Source organism: Corapipo altera, unplaced genomic scaffold, assembly GCF_003945725.1.
Source record: "Corapipo altera isolate COAL_440 unplaced genomic scaffold, ASM394572v1 57, whole genome shotgun sequence".
NCBI lineage: Eukaryota > Metazoa > Chordata > Aves > Passeriformes > Pipridae > Corapipo > Corapipo altera.
In genome coordinates, this window is record NW_020884905.1 from 5,508,848 (window position 1) to 5,527,737 (window position 18,890).

An 18,890-nucleotide genomic window follows, 5' to 3' on the forward strand; every position below is an offset into this window, starting at 1 on the left:
AATTTTCTTTGAAGGGAATTGTTGGTGGGGTTGGTCCTCCTGGATTTCCAGGACTAAGAGTGAGTACACTTTTATTACTCTGATATGGTTTCATTACGATATTTGTCTTGTGTGTTTGTCTTTATTTGTGAAATAATAAAAATTATTATGACAATCCAAGGATTTAAACAGATTTTGTTGTAGCTAGCCATGATTTTAATTAATATCACTCTACAAAGCTGCTGTCATGTTGGCAGTATGGAGTACTTCTGTACTTGGTGTGGATTTGTATGCTTATTTCTGATCCAGCGTGTCTGGTTTTTTTATTTGAAATAACCAAGTTTTCTAGTTCATAGCACTAAAGCCAGTGTTACTTTTTCAAAAAGTGCAGTAGTCTCAAACACTTTAACAACTCAACCCTCATTCGTTCCTGAACATGGCTACCAAATTCAGAGCAGAATTAATTTCTGAGAAAAATTACTTTAGCTTGTTAACAGTATTATATTGATTTTAAAAAAAGTATTCATAGAAGAAGGTTGTGGTGCTCAGTGTGGAGTTGCACACTGTAATTGTATCAATGCAGTTGTGCCAGAGAAGGTCTGTGACATCAGTGAGTCCTACAGGAGGTGGGAAAGAGTGATACTTTCATACCCTGTAGTCTTACTCCCTTTTTTTTTCAGTAATTCACGTATTTACTCATAGAGGACCTCTATTTTGTTCTTGACATTGTCTCAATCAAGCCTGACTATGCAACCATGTTCACAACGTAGGAGAAATAGCATGTTTGCATTTGAATTAAGAAAGCCGTGATTGTCTCCAGTGTTTACTTTGTGGGTTTTTTTTGATATCTGCAGATCTGAAACATTCTTGATAAGTTTGTCACTTTACACTTATGGTCATCTGACTTTTCCTTTGAAGTACGACAGTTGAGTTCAATTACTATTAACTTCTTAATGATATGTTTATAACAAAAAATATTCCTATAAGTCATCCCTTGTTGTCTGATTGGGATTGTTATGGCATTGCCATAGTGAAAACACAAGAAAACTCTGTAGCTTCCAGCCTCATCATGCAAACATGAACTTACTCTGTTCTTGTCAGTTGATATATTCAAGCCAATTGAAGCACTTGTGCTACTGGAGATTGCACTTCTGAGAATTTGCTTAAAGTTACAGTTTGCTTTTCCTTCTTACATGACTCTCTTTGGAATTTTTCCTCAAAGACATTGGTAATTGTACTAATGTATCTAGGTTTTTTAAAAAAGCCTACTATAGATCACTTCTAGAAGGGTATTGTTACTGATTATTTTGACTAAACCTTAGTCAGCAGTTTTTCCTTATCTAGAATTCATGAGCATAAATGTTTGTGGGGTCAAAGCTTCATTTGCCTTCTTATTGAGTTGTGGTCATTGACAGAGACATTGAATGTCAATAATTTTTTTGTGAAATAGAGAAATAATTTTCAATCCCCAATCCAAAGCTTTTACCATTTGTACATAGGTAAAATATAACCATAATGAGTGCTATTTCTTGGGGGGAAAAAAAAAATCAATGACATATTTAGCTTTTGAACAGCATGTAATCAACAATTCTTTTGTGTAAGCTCCATTTGATTGACCTGCCTTCTCTTCTTTGTGTGAGACTCTTTCACATGGTTCCAGTAACACCATATTGGTTTGTCTGGTTTCCTCTTTCCCAGTTAGATAACTGGAAGATCTCTACTTTGTTCCAGAGTTTCTTTACGAGGGACCATTGCACTCTTTAACTGTACCAGAATTTCACCACGACCCTGGGGGAATTCCAGGTGACCCCAGCATCCCAAAGTACAGCTTGTATGGTGCAGCCCATTTCCTTGACCACAGCTGCTCTCAAAATGGGTTTGTGCTCCCTGGCCTCAACTCACACAGCTGTTACTCAGGCAGATACTAGTGGTCATCCAAAACTGAGTAAAGAACTGCAGCCCTCAATGTTTGCTTTAAAATACTTAGTCCATTATAACACATTATACTAGTACAAGATGAATACTGAACATGAGATTAAATATATCTTTCTGGCAGAAACCAACAGCTTTAATTCAAGTAGCTTGTCTAGCCCAGCTGTATGCAGTGGCAAGAGATAGTTGTATTTTTGCTTTGTTCATGAGGACAATGGCAAAATGAGCAGCATCAGCAAGCTGAGTCCAGTAATTCCTTTATTTCATAATTTTTTTCAATATGCAAAGCACTTGCCAAGTCCGGAGTTTTGGCTGGCAGAGCCATCAATCTCTCAAGACTTAGCAAGGCCATAAGTGTTAATAAGATGAAAAGTTTCAGAAAATTTACTGCTACAGTTATCAGAACTAGTTTTTCTTTTTATTTTTTTTCCTTTAAAACCCCCACCTAATACTAGGAAAGTATAAATTTTCCTTTTCTGATATCTTATCTTCTTAACACTCAAAAGCAATTTGATTTTAGTTTCACTTGTCTCACAGAAGTGGTGGAAAAGGTACACTTTAGCTGAGAAAGTTTTAGTTTTTATCTATGAGTAAATTTTAACCAAACTGATAATCATGTGCTAATATATACCAAGGCTGTTGTAGGTGGAAGACGGTTAAAAAACCTGATAGACTCACTAAGTCAACATTTTTCTTATCAGTGAGATAATTTTTCAGTTTTATTTTTGTGTAGTTGAAATTCTTTGCTGTTATTTAGGTCACTCAATATGTCTGGAGACTGTGACGGGAGTTTAATGAATCTGAATGTTGTAAAGCTGTTTTGGAACTTCCTCTCATTGCTTTTATAAGCTAAACTTCCCTGCTCAGTATCCCTCTGTGATTTTTCAATCATTGCTCTTGTTACCATAAGTGTACCTTCCAACATACAGGATCACTAATACAGAAGTGCCTTGCTGAGCTAGAATATGTAGCACAAGACAGCAATGTAACCAATTTGTCTTTATCGTCTAGCGTGACAGAATGTGTCATTTAAGCAGTCATGGAAAGCTAAAGCAATGTAGAGTGGCAACTTTCTTGGAAGCTCTACCATTGAGACACTAAGTGATCAGTCTTCCTTTTTCTCCAGTGAGCCATCTGATGATGGCTGTAGAAGAATATTATTGCTAACATTGCTGACAGGGTCTCCAGAGAATAACGAATGTGTGCTGAACTGGAAATGCATAGATGACCATCTCATCTTTTCCACATCACTCTCAGCAAGTGGCAAAAGATTTCTGCATTAATATGCGTTGCTAAATTTTTGCATTGCCACAGAGATATAACACTGCCTTTTGGGTTTTTTTGTTTGTTTATTTGTTTCCCAGAGGTAGAACAGGCAGGAAACAGACAGACTTTTCCCTTTGTAGTCTAGTCTTAACTATTGCTAAATCATATCTTATGTTTAGCTCACCATCTTTCATTAACATTACTACTGTTGCTGTGTTGATTTTGTAAGATTCTTAATTTATTTCTTTTTCATTTAGTGATTCACTTTTCTTTTTCCTGTCATAAAATTTTCCTTTTTTCTGCCATAAGTCCTAGAAAGGAAAGATGTGGTAAGGGCTTTGAAGGTCCATGAGAACAGAAAGAGTTAGCATGCCCATCATAATGTAGGCTTAATTTTGCACACTTGATATTTTAGAAGAGTCATTTTTTTTTTAACTTGTAGAAGTCACTGATAGATGAGAAATCCTAGTAAAAGGACTATAAAAGGCCTTTTATGGCCCTACTAATCATAGAATAATTTCTTTAAGCCAAATTCCATGCCTGCATAGAAGTGTTGTCATCTAAGGACAGCAAGAATGGCCACAGAATGTGCAGCTGCAGTACAAAACAAAGCTTCCTTATTTTTCATTGCCTAGTGCACTGTGATCTCCTCTTGAATTTATGATCTACAGGAGAAGAGGCAAGTTTGGTTTCTTGGGTTTCTACTGATGTTGTTGGGAACTGTAGATATGGATACCTTTTTTTCCCCAAGTAGTTAGCCTGAAAAAGATTTTGGTTTCTCTCTGTGGTCCAGAAAAATGCCACATTCTGTTACAGTCTTTAAGATATTCCATGTTATCAAATGTTTAATGCAGTCACGTTTCTTGCTGTTTGATAGGGAGGCATGGGGCCAGCAGGACCGAGCGGACTATCAGGAATTCCAGGGCCCACGGTATGGTGTTAAATGATCCCCCAACCAGGTGCCTATGCTGCTTTCCAAATTATATTTGAACATGGGATTTATGTCTTCTTTATTTTAACAGGGTTTCCCAGGGAGTGTGGGACAGCCTGGAATGAAAGGTGATAAGGTGATTTAAATATTTTCATTTTCTTAGAGATATATAGTTCTTTCAGACTCCCTTCTCTAAATATTAAGCACAATGTACTTGGCAAAACCTTCCCTTTTTCCTTTTGTTTTCTTTTCTCTTCTGACTTTTATTTTTTAAAATTACTTAAGTCTCATGATCTGATATTTTATTTTTGGAGAGAACACTTACTACTGGACATAACAATATCCAAGTCTACAGGATTTCCTAGAAGGGTTTTTTCAGTGCAATATTTTGCACTGTGAAAGATCTGCTTTAGATCAATTTAATATTTAGTATTTAAAATTTCTCATTCTCTGATTCTGAAAACTACCCCATTTTAAGCCACATACGTATGTCTGTATAAAATTATATGTTGTTTAGGGTGAACATGGCCTTGCAGGAGAACCAGGAGACCAGGGGTACCCAGGAGATAAGGTAACTTATAATTGCATTCTTTCACAAAACTACCCAATTTCATCAACTTCATCAGTCTTCTGAATCTCTTAAAATGCAACAGGTCAGTTGCATAGAAGTAGAATGCAGTAGTAAAAGTTATTGGATATCACTGAATTAACATATTTTTCAGAAATGCTGTGCTCATTAAAACCTAGTTATTGAACATGTGAACAAAGACAAGTAAAGGGCACGGACAGAATTCTGGTAACTCCGTGTTTAGAGATACATCAAGCAAGAAAAGAATTATGGTATGATCTGAATCTTGCTAAGAAACTGTTGTAAAAGATATTTTTCCCTTGAACCTTGAGGTTCATCTGCAGCCCACCTGGGCCTGGTGGGGTTAGCAGCAGCATAGGGTCTGACATGCTCCTTCATATCGTGAAACTGAGATAAATAAGGATCTTCTTTCCTGTTTGGCTAGTACATCAGAAGTCACTGAAATAGCACATCCTGTGAGAACTCTTTTGATGAAAGTTCAGTGTTAGAAGATATTTCTCATCCTACAGAATTATTTTGAAGTCTGTTTCAGGTGGCAAAACACAGCAATCTATTGCTTCAAACTTAACAATTTATTTTCATGTATATGTAATAGCTTTTTTTTTTTTCAGGGTGCTCTTGGTTTACCAGGACCCCCAGGGATCAGAGGAAAACCAGGACCCCCAGTAAGTTTACACATCAAATTTTGCTCTTAATATATCACTGTATGTTGTTCTGTATGATAGTTTTGTGTGATAAGGTTCATACTACATGTAGTCCTCTAGAAGCAACCTAATTCAAAATGCACTAAGAATAAGGTCTAAGATGCTTTTATTTCTAGTGACTGGTGTTAGTGAGTGAGTCAGATCTTAAGATATAAGGCTTTTTTACAGAGGTTAGTCTATGTGTCAAATTTTAATAGAGAAGTTCTTAGGATATGAGGTATTCTGTGACGGTCACTTTGTGAGGGAATAGCCATGTTGGTAATATTTGAAGCAAATCCACTAAGAGCTTTGGGAACTGCCAAGATGAGCATTTGGACTGGCTGGATTTAGATAGAGTGTGTGAAATCTTACTAATAAGAACCAATTCTCACAGGGATGGGAGTAGTCATGAATTCCAGTATGTATTGATTTTTAGCAACTTTAAAGGCATCTGTGCAGTGCTGTCACTTCTGCTGGGTTTGTAAATGTTGAGACAGAAAAGGCATGCTGCACAGGGTTATTTGACTTTTTTTCTCACCTGTTTTTAGCAGTAATCTCTCTTTTTAGTGTATAATTAAAAGCTGACAATACTCCAGTGTCAATTTTCGTATGTGCAATCATGCCACTTAGATCCCATGAATGTCATAGGCCCTTAAACTCAATAAAAAATACTTCCTTTGTCTGAACAGAAGTGGATTTTAAGCGCATACTGAACGTGACCAACTTTGTGACTTATGTTAAATTAAGCTTTGAGAAGTCAGCCCTGCAAGTAATATAATTTTAATTTTATAGAATAAATTTACAGTAAAATTGCTTATGCTGAAAATTAAAAAGTATTTTCCGGGTCAGACTTTAATTTTACTCAAGGAACATCTAGGTATGGTCCGGCAAAACTCGTAAATATGTGGAAGAACAGATATAACTTAGAGAAATAATCAGGCGCATTTTTAGATGTGTCAGTATTTGTGTATAATGGACTCACTATAACATGTGGAAAAGACCTAGTTTTACTGTTATTAATCACAAAACTGCCATTTCTTTGTCTATGATTGGGATGCTTAGAGTATATAGGTAAGTATGTAAACCAATATCTGTAACAGTTACTTCCTGGACTTTTAAATAAGATGTAGGTTTTATTGTGAAAACAACTATAAGTTTCAAGTGTTTTTTGTGATTATTTGTACTATCTCAAAACTCCCAATTTTCTTTGTCTAAAAGTGATTTGATTTTTTTCTTTTTGGTGACTTTGAAGAGATATGAAGAACTAATCTTAATTGAATTCAAAGAGAGGCAGTTATAAAATTTCCTATTTAGTAAAAAAGTTATCTCAACACTTCTGTGGGTTTTCTTGTTAATAAATGTTTTTAAAATAAATTATAATCAAAAATCTTAATTGTTTGGATTTTTTTCAAGGGGAAAATTGGAGAGCCTGGACCCCATGGACCATTGGGTCCTCAGGGACCTGAGGTAAGAAATTGCTTGATAGAGGTAAATTGAATGTCATTTAGTTCTAAATTACAAAAATCAGAGGTAAATGGGTTTGCTTCATAAAAGAATGTTTTCATAGTTGAATTAGAAAAAAATTTTTATTCAGTCATAATTGATGAATTCATTCTCCTCCATAAAGTACAAAAAATTCCACCTCATCATTTTTCTGATGTAAAATATCAGTATACAGGAGCTTTGAATACAAATTAGTTCCTCATTTGTCTATGTGATTAGGATTTGCTCTCTTTTGAATCCTATTGCTATGGATTACACCTTGAATGAGGCTCATGTGATTTCTCAGGCACACTTCTATTCATAAATTCCACAGCATGTTTACAAATGGGATTTTCCAGGCCTGGTTGCATATTTATCTCTTACAAAATAGCTTGTTTGCAAGGACCATGAAGAATAAACACCAGTTACATGGGAAGCATTGCCAAGCAGTTGAATCTAGCAGTGAAGTTTCCTAAGAACTCTGCAGAGCTATGGAAGTCTATGCAGAAACTGTCAGTCTCCAAATTGTTCTATTTCTATTCTTTTTGACATTCATACTGTGGACTTTAAGGAAAAATACTGTGATATGTATCAGGAAGACATATGTATACACATGTATTTGCTGGAGAGATGAAGGCACAAATTGCAATTTCTTCTTTTTTAACCAGCTCTCTGCAATGAGTGTTTTTTAGGTTTTGTTTGTATTGGGGTGGGGTTTGTTTATTTGTTTGGGAGTTTCCCTTTTTTTTTTTTTTAGTATGTCTGAGAGATTTATGTTTGAAATTATTGTTTTTCTGGCTTTACATGTTTGAGCATATCTCCTGAAACCAAGTCTCTGTATTCCTGCCTTTTTTATTGAAGAAGAGCCCTCACTGAGGGAAACTCACTGGTTAAATGCATTGTAGCAACACAATTACAAAATAAGCCTGTCTGTTTTAGTCAATGGGTGTGCAGAAGACACAAAGCCTGTGCATGTTGTCCACAGTCCATAGCTGCCTCCCTTTATGGCTCAGGACTTCAGGTTTTGCGAGCCTCTTCGTTATTAGCAGAGGAGGTCCTTGCATAATCTCTTCTCTCTGTACAGCTTTCAGCAAGGGACACCTGTGGCAGGTTAATACCAAATTGCTGGTCTTGAAGCCGATCTCCTGCTGACTCTGATGCCTATGCTGGTAGTCCTTCACAGATCCTTATTCCAACACAGACATATTCCTTTGTGTCTGGGGAAAAGATCATCGTAGTACCCTCAGGGTAGATATAGATGGGAAACTTTCTGTCTGAAAAGCTCAGTATTTCCTTTTGCTCAGGAGTGCAGAATTACTTCATTGTTAGAAGGCAAATAAAGTGCATTATGCTAGATAGCGAAAACTTGAGTGTCCAGGTTTTGGTTTGGTTTTTTTGTTTGTTTGGGTGGTTTTTTTGGTAATTATCTGTGAAATGTCAGGTTTAAAAAAACAAAGCAGTGTTTTGCTTAACTTCAGTGGTGCAAGACGGGTCCAAATAAAGCAAAAGAAGTTTTGCCACCTTTTACTGCATAAAAACATGGTCACCATGTGACAAAATAACAGAAATAGAAGGGGTGTAGGGTAGTAGCATACTGTGATTTTTGACAAATTGAAAATACTAGAAGTTCTATAATAAAAGGAATTCAAAATAAGCAGCTAAAACTGAAGATTGTATATTGCTTTCCCTGTTACTTTGTCTTTATAAAAATAACCTAGTTGTCATTGCCAGAAGCTATTTAGACACAACTGAATATATGAAGTATGAGCACATGGTGTAGATTTTTCTACAAGAAAAGCCTGCTGTCACATATCTGATCATGTCTGTTCTGTCAAAAACAGACAGCTAGCTGGTCAAAAAGGGCTGCTTTCCTTGCTCATATGTTATCTGAATGGTCAGACTTTCTGTGACCCCCATGTAGAAAACAGACATTACATCCTATACTACCTGTTCCCTTGATGTTTCTGGAAATAGAAGAATGTGATGAATTAGTGTATTACAAGGGGTGTACTTTGACTTTGGTATGGACATGGCAATCCATACCCTATGCTTCCTAGGAAAGGTTTTATTTTTTAAAAAAAAAGTGGCTACGTTGGGATTCGTTTGGTGTTGCTATGAGCAGGAAGAACCTGTCAGATCCTACTTCCAACTATTTCTCTCCCTTTTTGTCCAACACTTAAGACAGTGGGGTTTATAAGTGTGGCCTGTCCCTGTGGTCAAACTTGTTTTGGGTACATGTGAAGTAAGAAACTGGAGATCCTTTAGTCTCTCCAATTACAAATTTGAGTATTTCAGTTCTAGTGTGAAGAATAAGCAGTTATATCCCTGATTTTCTTCCCCTGCAAACTGCTGTAAATCTGGCACTACAGCAGCTGAAGTCTATGGTATCTCTGCACACAACAGTGGGGAGCAGGGCTGGCAGGCTTCAATCGTCCTCACAGGTTTCTGTAAAGTGAAACTCAGCAGTGAGTTGCTTCTTAATTCTTTCCTCTGCCATCTAGGTAACTGGATCAGAGTTGAAATAAGCCACCTACCTGTAGCCAGGGTCCATTTGAGAACTGCAGTGCTGATGGGCAGGGGAGAGCAGAGGGAAGGACAGAGGTTTCGTGCTGGCTCTCTGGGCAGCTGTACAAGGGTTGGCTGCCAAGTGCGTTTTTTTTTCAGTGCAGAAGTCTTGCAGTGTTGAGCCAAATTCTCTTCTGGGTACGTTGCTGCAGAGCCAGGGTCTGTCGCATGCCTGAATGCGTGCTGCTCACAAACCACCGGATATATTCAGCGAGCGCTTTATGGAGCATGTTCTTCATCAGTTTGCACATTTTGCTGCTTTGTCATGCATCCGAAGATGAACCGCCAAAATATCAGCTTTCTATAGAGCTTTATTTTATTGATATGACAACTGGAAAGTGCTGATCTGACTATTTTAACCCACAATGCCTGTGTTTACTGTGCACAATGAAGTATGTAATGCTTATTGTTAATGTGAATGAAATTAGACACATTTTTAACTGGCTTCCACATGTATTCAGAATATTTTATAGTTAAATTTTGCTCTAGGAATCACATTTAATTTTCCCCCAAAATAAGGTTGATGGTTTTCTTCAGATGTGTTTTCAGATATGCTCTGAGTGTTAGAAATAGGTTTCATCTGGAGCAGAGAGAACATTACTCATTATCTTCAACTGAACTTTTTTCATCTGTGCAGTATTTTGATTGGAGGTCATTGGCTTATTCCTTCAGGAAGGTGCTCATGTGGGATTCAGCTGGTATGTTTCACACTCAAGGCAGTATCATCACAAAAGAGAAGGATACATTCAAATAACAGTAAACAGTTAAAAAGACATACATTTTTAAAGTGAATCACTGGCTGCTTTGAGTTGTTCATTTAAGAAGAAAGCTTTATTTTTAATGCGTCTTTTATCTCATCACGTGATTTTTTGAGTTTGTACAAACAGTGCCATGAGAGTAGAAACATAGTTCTTCTGTTTCAATATTGCATCAAGTAACTTGCATGCAGATAACTTGAAGGAAATATAGGAATAAAGACAACCTAGTAGCTGAATTAATTGCATGTTCTGGCATACATCTGAAGAGCTGTTCTTATTGTAGAATTGCTTATACTTTCTACTTGCTTTTGCACAGTCTTTAGCTGGTTCTTTCACAAAGTTACTTGATATAAGTACATGCCTTGGGTTTTTTTTAATGAATATGTATTAATTTTGCAGAAATATTCAATTTACCTTAACTTTTTTAATGTTGAACAATGCTTGTTCATGTGACCCTCCTTTTACATTTTCTTCAGAGTGATTCTCTCTGAGGAACTGAGACATGCACTAACATAGGAACAACCTGATCATCTCTGCATTTTTTTGTTAATTAAACATTATACAGATAAATGAGAACAATAAATATATTAATTTTATATTTAAATGTTCAGTACAAAAAGCAACACTTTTACAGCGAGGTTAAAGCACATTTGTGTTGAGATAGCTGGTACTTTAGATTTTTCTGATGTCATTTCTATTTTGATTAAATACAGTAAAGTCTAAAGTGCTTTGCTGGCAAAAGGCCACATGTGCAGCAATATTTTGAAAATAATTTGTGTACTATGAACTGCCAGACTTCTGGCTGACAGGACGTTAAGAATCTACACTTCACATTTCCTTAGCAGAAGTCATAATATCGAGTGATGTTTTGTTTCGAATAGTCTCTGCTGAAAACTATGTTGCAGCTGGAAATTGTACATTAATCTTCTGCCTTTCACTTAGGGAAGAATAATGAATTTTTAATCTGGAGTAGCTTCACTTGGAGCTGGCTGCTGAATAACTCTTGGCAAATTTAGGTAGTGATAGAAATGTATACCACTTCACTGCTAGGAATCTGAATGGCAAGTGCCACTGCTGAGGTGTCTTAAGAACTTCTTTCTGGTTCGTTCTTTTTCTGGAATTGTCTTAAGTGGCTGTTTGTGTCCTGGATTATTACACTTATTTCATGGATTATTAATGTGAGAACATTTTGGAAACAGAGTTCTAATACTGCCATAACGTCTGCATTTTCTCCATGATTGTGCTCGAGAAGAAAAGTCTTAATCCAGCTTCACAGAAAAGATAATGGTGAGGATTTTAAATTTTTTAATGCATTGCTAGTGTCGATGCTCTCAGGCCAGTAGCCCTCTTGCATCCTAAGACTTTGCCTGACACGGAAAGGTTTCCAAATACAATTACTGTTCTGTGATAATACTTGTCAACACTTACGTTTCATGGTCCTTACTGAATTCCTTCTAGAAAAATTTATACAAATAAATAAATAAATAAAGTAGATGTATTCCCTTATAAAAGCGTAAGAATCTTTGTAAATTAACATTTTTTCTTAACATATTGTTTTCTAGAATATTTGTAGCTATGAGGGAAGCTGTCTCTGTGTCAGCATTTTGCACTCGTTCACATATTAGAAACTTAAAGATTTACAGATGCACAAAACAACCCACCTCTTGGTAACTATTTGATGTCTGTAAATAAGCAAATTTAAACTTAAGAAAGGATGAGTTAGAGACTTCTAAAGAATTGACCTAATTCTTCAGTGTATTCCAGTACATAACAGTGGTCAGGATTTAAAAAAACCCAACACCTCCTCTTCTGAGCTATATAGAAATTTAGGGCGGTGCGAGTGCTTTAGGCATCAGTCTCAATGCCTCGGTCACATGAAAATAATATACTCTGTGCCACCTAGAGGCATGTTGGGATTGTTGCACAGCTCTACTAGTAATTGCTGCTTTATGGCAAAGGAAATGAAACCACTATGATGTTTTGTGAAATGTTGAGTGTTAGCGTTGTTCTACTTACTCAGAAACTCAGAGGGTTTTTACTCTCTAGTGGTTTGCTTTTCATATTCATTAGCATTCAAGTACTAAACCTGATTTTTAAAAAATAAATCTTAATTCTGGTTCATATTTTGATTTATAAATTTATTTTTTATTTAATATATAAATGCGACTCAAAATATTTGCATCCCATCTAAATCCTTACTTTTATCTCTCAATGCATCCTGTCAAGACCAGGTTATAGAAAGCAAACAGATAATAGTTGAGGATAAAGTAATATTTGCTTTTACATTTCTTGCACTGATATGATTTATCTTTACCTTTCTAGTAAGTTTTTGGTGACTAATGCCAGCTAGTCATGAATAATCAGTAAAAATGTTTACCTGTATTTGAAACTCAGCTGTTTGTGAAGAATAGAGTATGGTTAACTATTACCCACCTAGTGAGGCAATTTTTTTTAATATATCTTTCCTGCTCAGAAAACCTAGAATGTGACTCTTGAAGTTTTAATGATGACATATATTAGCCTACATTACAGTGCCAGAGAGAATTTCTCTATCAGGTGTTATTTACATTGTTCTGAACGTGTATCATGCTTTCATTTCCATTATTGAAAAAAGTATGCATACAAATAGGGATGTTTATAAGTTCTGATCTGTAATGGTTTTCTTTTAAGGAAGAAGGAAACTTGTTTTTTCTAGTGTTAAACCATGGTTGTGCATAGATGTAGTAATAAATATTTTGCTCAGAGGAAGTGACAGTCTTGCTGTTTTCAGATAGTCAAGATTTAATGATATTTAATAGTTTATTTAAAAACCAAAATCAAATACTATTTTGGCAGGTGACTTTGCTAACTAAAGGATCAATTACCAATGCTTTATTTTATTCTACAAATATAAAGGTTAGGTATCTTCTCTGGATATTTATGAAACTTAATTCTCTACAGTATTTTACAAGGGTTAGCTGCAGCATTTTTTTCACTTAATACACTTATCCTTATAAAGCAATCTAGTTGTAGCACTGAATTCCTCTGATATAGAGACATCCTCATGGTGTCCCACTCAGTGCCTACTGACCAGATGTTTTGCAGTGATAATTTTAGTTGATTCATTTTCTGTGCATATTTACTTTTTCTTTACAACAACTTGACCTATACCACATGCTATTTCACAAAGGCCTATTCTGAATAATGCTACATGCTGGTGACCTTCACTTACTGCCAACCAAACCTAGATTATCAGCTGCTGATTTGGAGGCAAAAGGCTTCCTACCCTTTTCTTAATCTTGCAGTGATCTCGTCCTTAACGTGTGGCCAAGGATTAAAGGGCTTCACCTACACTCTAAACTTTTTTTAAAAAATAGTCGAATTCATAAGTGCAGGACCTGGTGCTGGCTGCTTGGTGATGTTGTCCATCCAAACTAGTCTAATAGTTTAATTTCAAACATTGCTTAGTGGATAAAAGGTCTTATGCTTACAGAAATTAAATCTATGCTGACATCTGCTAAATTGAGTTTAACGAAAGCTGCCTAAAATCTGTCACATATCCAAGTCCTTTCAAGGAAACTTAATTAATTTTGACATTTTTGAGATGGTAGAAGAAATTTATTTCTTGTTTCCGCAATTCAGGTTTGTTAAGTGAATCAACGGAATCAAAACAAGTACATTGGAAACATTCTTACTCTGCAAATCATTTGTCTGTATGATTTCTTTAGGGTTTTCCAGGAGATATTGGTGTACCTGGATTAAATGGCCCCGAAGGTCCTAAGGTAAGATTATTTGAAAACCTATTCAAAATAACAGGAAACAGTGTAAATCTCTGAGGAAAAGGTTATGAGAGGTGGACGCTGGCATTATGAGAAGATAATCTTACTGTCAGAATACAGGTACTTAGCCTCAGGTATTTATATGAGGAAGCTATTTGAATGTTTAATGCTGTCCAGACAGTCATGAGAGTACTTACTCTGTTGGGTGGAAGCATGTAATGGCAAGATAAGTGTGAGAAAATCCTATGTAGCTAGAAAGTAGCATCTGTTTCACTAGTATTTAAATAAAATGCATACCAAATGCACGCAGACCTTTGTATAACTCAGGTCCCACCAGAGTAATACAAACTGCTTTTAACAGTTTTTGGAAGAAATAGTAGCTGAAGATATGAAAAACGGATAAAATTCACATACTGGATTAAATTATGGATATAATAATAGATATAAAAAATGACTGTACCAGGATATAATAATAGATATAAAAAATGACTGTACCAGAGTAATTTAGCTTCTGCTCTTTAGTAGACCAATATTTTAGACCCAGCTTAGGTGATAATTCACATGTATAGAGTTTTAATAAAGCTTTGGATAAAAACACATATGGAATTTTTTTTTTAATGGAAACTGTAGAGACTAATACAAAACGTGCAGGTGGGTCAGAAATTAATCTAGAGGAAGATAGCTGAATAATATCTAAAGACTCACTACTTGTTGTTGAAAGGTAAGTACTGATGAAGTTCCTCACTTACCAGCCTTGGGACTATTCTTATATTGTATTTTCTGTGATAAATAGTCATAAATATGATGGAACGAAATTTCTATATGAAACAAAGCTGAGTGTCTTTGGATAATCAAAAAACCTGCACTTTTTGCTAATTTGTTCCACTTCTGTTATTTCAAATTGATTCATGCAAGGACTAAAACAATAAATCCTACTGTAAACTTAGACCAAAGACACTGCCAAATCTCTCTGAAATAAAAGCACAATAAAGCAGTCAGAAATTAAGTGAAATTCTAGAACACATGAGGCAAGGTGTCTCATTAATGCACAAAGTATGAGAAGGCTTTATCTAAGTAGTACAGTTCTGGGCATTTGTATTCCAGGACTCAATCAAGTGAGACTAGATGAAGAAAAGAACACTTGCATGCTTGTGTTCGGAGAGACAGTTTATTCACTGTACCAAAATGAAGGGCTTTTTTGAGCTTTAAGTAAACCAGAAGGCAGAAACTGATGAGACAAAAGAACTGTGCAAGACCAACGATATCAATTGTCCAAGAACAAAACATAAGGTTGTCCATGAATAAACAGACATGGAAATTGTAATGTTTTCCATCAACGGAGTTGTGAAATTCTGTGGCAGACTGCTCAAGAAAACATAGGATTGGGAGCAGTAAATAGTTTGAAGATATGGTCTTGCTTGTTCCTGGAAGATTGTAACAATGCCTCCATGCCAAAGGGGGTCATTCTTAAGAACATCTCAAATAATCCGGTTTTTTTCAGTTCTGATTTATTGCTTTGCTAACTTGTTTGTATGTATGTATGTATAACGTTAGCAGCCTTATATGAATTTGTCTGATCATTACAGTGGCAGTTGCTTCTGTTTGAGTTACCAGAGCACTTAAATAAAAAGCCTGTCTAGGGGAAATAGGAGAAGAGAAATACAACAGTTCTTGAACTGCAGTTCAGATTTAATCATCCAAAGTGATAAATGAATGATGTAACTGAGATCTAATCCCTATTGCCCAGTTTCTTCACTGGGATTGTATTATTGCACATTACGTGCGGGGCGTTTTTGTTAGAGTTTTGTTGATGGCTAATACATACATTACTGATTTGTTGCCTTTTCACAGAGTTAGAAATAAAGGTACTAAAAGGTAGCCTACAAAGTTTAAGGCTCCATGTTCCTTCGATACAGACATTACATAGCTGAACAAGATCCAATGCTCTCCAGCACATTTGGTGTTAGAGGCAAAAAGCTTTGACAGCCTGTCCTAATCAGGAGAACTGATGGCTTACATTTGAAAAGAAAGATTACCAAACTGGAAAAACTCTTATACTGCTCCTTGTAATGAGGGAGAAGGGCTACATAACTTTGGAAGTGTTTGGCTTTTGGGATTCCCAGCTGTCTTAAGTTGATTGAAGTTCTAAAAAATTTCCTCCAGCTTTTATTTTTAGAGAACTGTTCTCACTGTGCTGCTATTTTCCTCATGTTTTTGTTTATGTTTCCACAGAAGCAATATCCATTTTAAAAGCCAAGAAATCAGGGCAAGGTTTATTTTTTAGCAGTTGGTGTGGGATAAATTCAGCCTCTTGGTGGGAAGTTTAAGCTCTGTTGAGTGTGATCAGCTGTCTCTAAATAGCAGTCGAAGTTCTGGATTGTAAATTTTCCCTAAATTAGTGCAGTAATCAGCATATCTGACCTCTCTAAATCAGTGTTCAAAGGATTTATTATGTAATTTGGTCTACAGAACATTATTCAGCTTGGAAAACAGTATTTTAGAAGGTGTTTGATCTTGATCCACTACTTATTAAAAAAAATAATAAACAACACACACTCTTTAAAGAAAGGGAATAAGAATGTTTTTAAGAAGCTCTGAAATAACTTAGTTTGTTTCCTATGTTATTCTTGTTCTCTAACTGAGAAAAGTGAGAGGAAAAGATGGTCAGAATATGCTGACTACCACTGTAGTTTTTCCAGTGGTGTGTGTTGTGCCATAGAAGTAGTTGAGAGCTTCCTTCCTCTGTTCACTTATGTTTGTTTGTGTAACACATTTAATAGAAGTGGCTATTAGTAGTTTCACCTCTTCTGAAAGAGATGATCTGCTGGGAATTTATATATGTGAAATACAGGATATACCCCATTTGCTGACTCCCCTGTTTTTTTCCAAACACTTTGGCAAATGTGGAATGTCTACCTTCATTTTTCTGTTTGTTGCCTGAAACCTCAAAGAGGAGGTGGAAATTTCTTTTCGTCTTAATATTCAGTTTACAGTCTGGGACCTTTTTCTGGATCCAGTTAAGTGGAAGGGTGTGTACAGTAGCAGTGTTGCTACCATTTCCACTGTGCAATTACATTGTACTGAAAGCCGTATCTCCTAAAGAGCTTTGCTGTTAGAATAAAACAACAGTTCTGTCAATTAAAAATTTTCATGACTAACTATATGACATTATTACTTATGTAGTGCTACTGAAAGCCCTCCTGTCACTTTTGTGGTATTATGTGAAGCATCAGTCCACCCCAGTCCTTCCCAATCTCATCTGTTCTTTGAGGAAAACCAGAACCTTGAGGTGTCCTATTCCATTTTTCTCTTCCATTTTGCTTTGTGTGCTGAGTAAATTGTTACTGGACCAATGCCTGCACCTTCTGTCTAGACTTCAGCTTCATTAGTATGCAATTAATAAGGCTTACACTTGGAACTTTCCCACCATTTCTTTCTTCAGAGGCTAATCATATCTTTCCTAAAGGGCAGTTTCTTTGTTCTTATTGCTTTATCTGATATTGTTAACCTTAGCTTTCCCAGAACATTAATATGTTTACACAATTTTTTTTTTTTGTTCTACTCCAGGTCAAGTGCTTTTCCCAATTATTACCATTGTAATTGGGACGCCCAAGGTTTTTGACACACTGCTAGCTGCAAAGTCATTTTAACAAAGTTTTGAAAATGTTGGTGTGAGCAACCATGAGAACTCCGAGTTAGCATAGGATAAGGTGCTTTATCTCTGGGAAGCTGATTATAATCATAACAGAAATGTAAGGCCTGAAAATCACATGTTGTTCTGGACAAGCTAGTAGTTTAAATTCACTTTGTAGTTTCTTTCCATTACAATGTTGTCACCACATGTTATTCTAAAGACTACCTAAATCAAAGATCTGTACATTGATGATGCTTTAAACTTAATGTGATGGCATGCTTTAACTCTTTAAAATGAGAGGAATTGTTCTTTTATGAGTTCAAGTATTTTCTTCCTTCTCACAACATCAAAGGAAAAATGCTTCAGCTAATCTATGTGGTAGAAGTTTTCCAGCAGATATTAAAATTCTTCTTCATTTTCTCCTGACTTTCTAAGGGAAATGCTATGAACAGTGGTAAGAAATGAAGTCTGCTTCTTCAATTTTTCATTTTTGTCCAGGTTTATAAGAGGAGAGAAACTAGACCAGTGTAATTGTCTGTTGATGTAAGTTTTCGCTGTGTTTGTTTCGATTTAGGGACTTCTGGGTGACCGAGGGCCTCCAGGGCCACAGGGCCCCAAAGGAGTTGAGGTAAGATCAAAATGTTATCTAGTCAAGAGATTATGTTTCAAAGAAAAAGTTAGGAGAGGTAAGAGGGTTAGGCAACAATAGCTAGGTGTGTACGGTGTTGTCATGCAAAATTTGAAGTTTCTTTTGTATTTTGGCAAGTGTTACAAAGAGGTTTTAGCAGCTTTATGGGGCTGTCCATCCATTATGGGGTTTATTTTAGTTATTTCAGTGGAATCTCAGGTAGTACATGTCCAGAGTTTGATGTGGTTCTTTTAGTTAAACTGGGGAGATGGTGGGGGGGAGGCATAATATGAAGATAGAAAGCATATATCAATTTAACTATAGTGTCCTAGATACACTTAACTAAACAGTTAGACCCCTATTAACTGAAGGAGGAGAAAGGTACCTCTTCATCTTATAGATTCATTGAGTATTCTTGATTTGTCATCATAAAAATAAAAGCTTACGTCTCATAGGCTAAAAATAACATTAGAAATTATTTAATTAGTGATTCTGGGTTAGATCTCTAGACTTGTAAATACCTAAATTATGGGCTTCCATGACAGGTATAGAGTGAGTAAAAGCTAACAGTGACAAAATGATCTGTTTAGTTAGATGCCAAGAAACAGGTAGAATTTCTTAATTCCTGTTTCCTGTTGCTTGTAATTGAAAAAGTTGTGTACCACTTCCTCCAAAACTTGGAGAA

The 18,890-nt window shown here is 35.9% G+C and overlaps 1 protein-coding gene across 4 annotated transcripts in view; it reads left to right on the top strand.

Moving 5' to 3' along the window:
* The window catches only part of COL24A1 (collagen type XXIV alpha 1 chain), a 125,733-nt gene that overhangs the window by 41,856 nt on the left and 64,987 nt on the right, over positions 1-18,890 (top strand). For all 4 annotated transcript variants that reach the window (XM_027651799.1, XM_027651800.1, XM_027651801.1 and 1 more), the window contains exons 14-21: positions 15-59; positions 4,055-4,108; positions 4,200-4,244; positions 4,626-4,679; positions 5,309-5,362; positions 6,794-6,847; positions 13,893-13,946; positions 18,152-18,205. In XM_027651799.1, the coding sequence (XP_027507600.1) occupies positions 15-59; positions 4,055-4,108; positions 4,200-4,244; positions 4,626-4,679; positions 5,309-5,362; positions 6,794-6,847; positions 13,893-13,946; positions 18,152-18,205 (414 nt within the window). The remainder of the gene's footprint in view (positions 1-14; positions 60-4,054; positions 4,109-4,199; positions 4,245-4,625; positions 4,680-5,308; positions 5,363-6,793; positions 6,848-13,892; positions 13,947-18,151; positions 18,206-18,890) is intronic.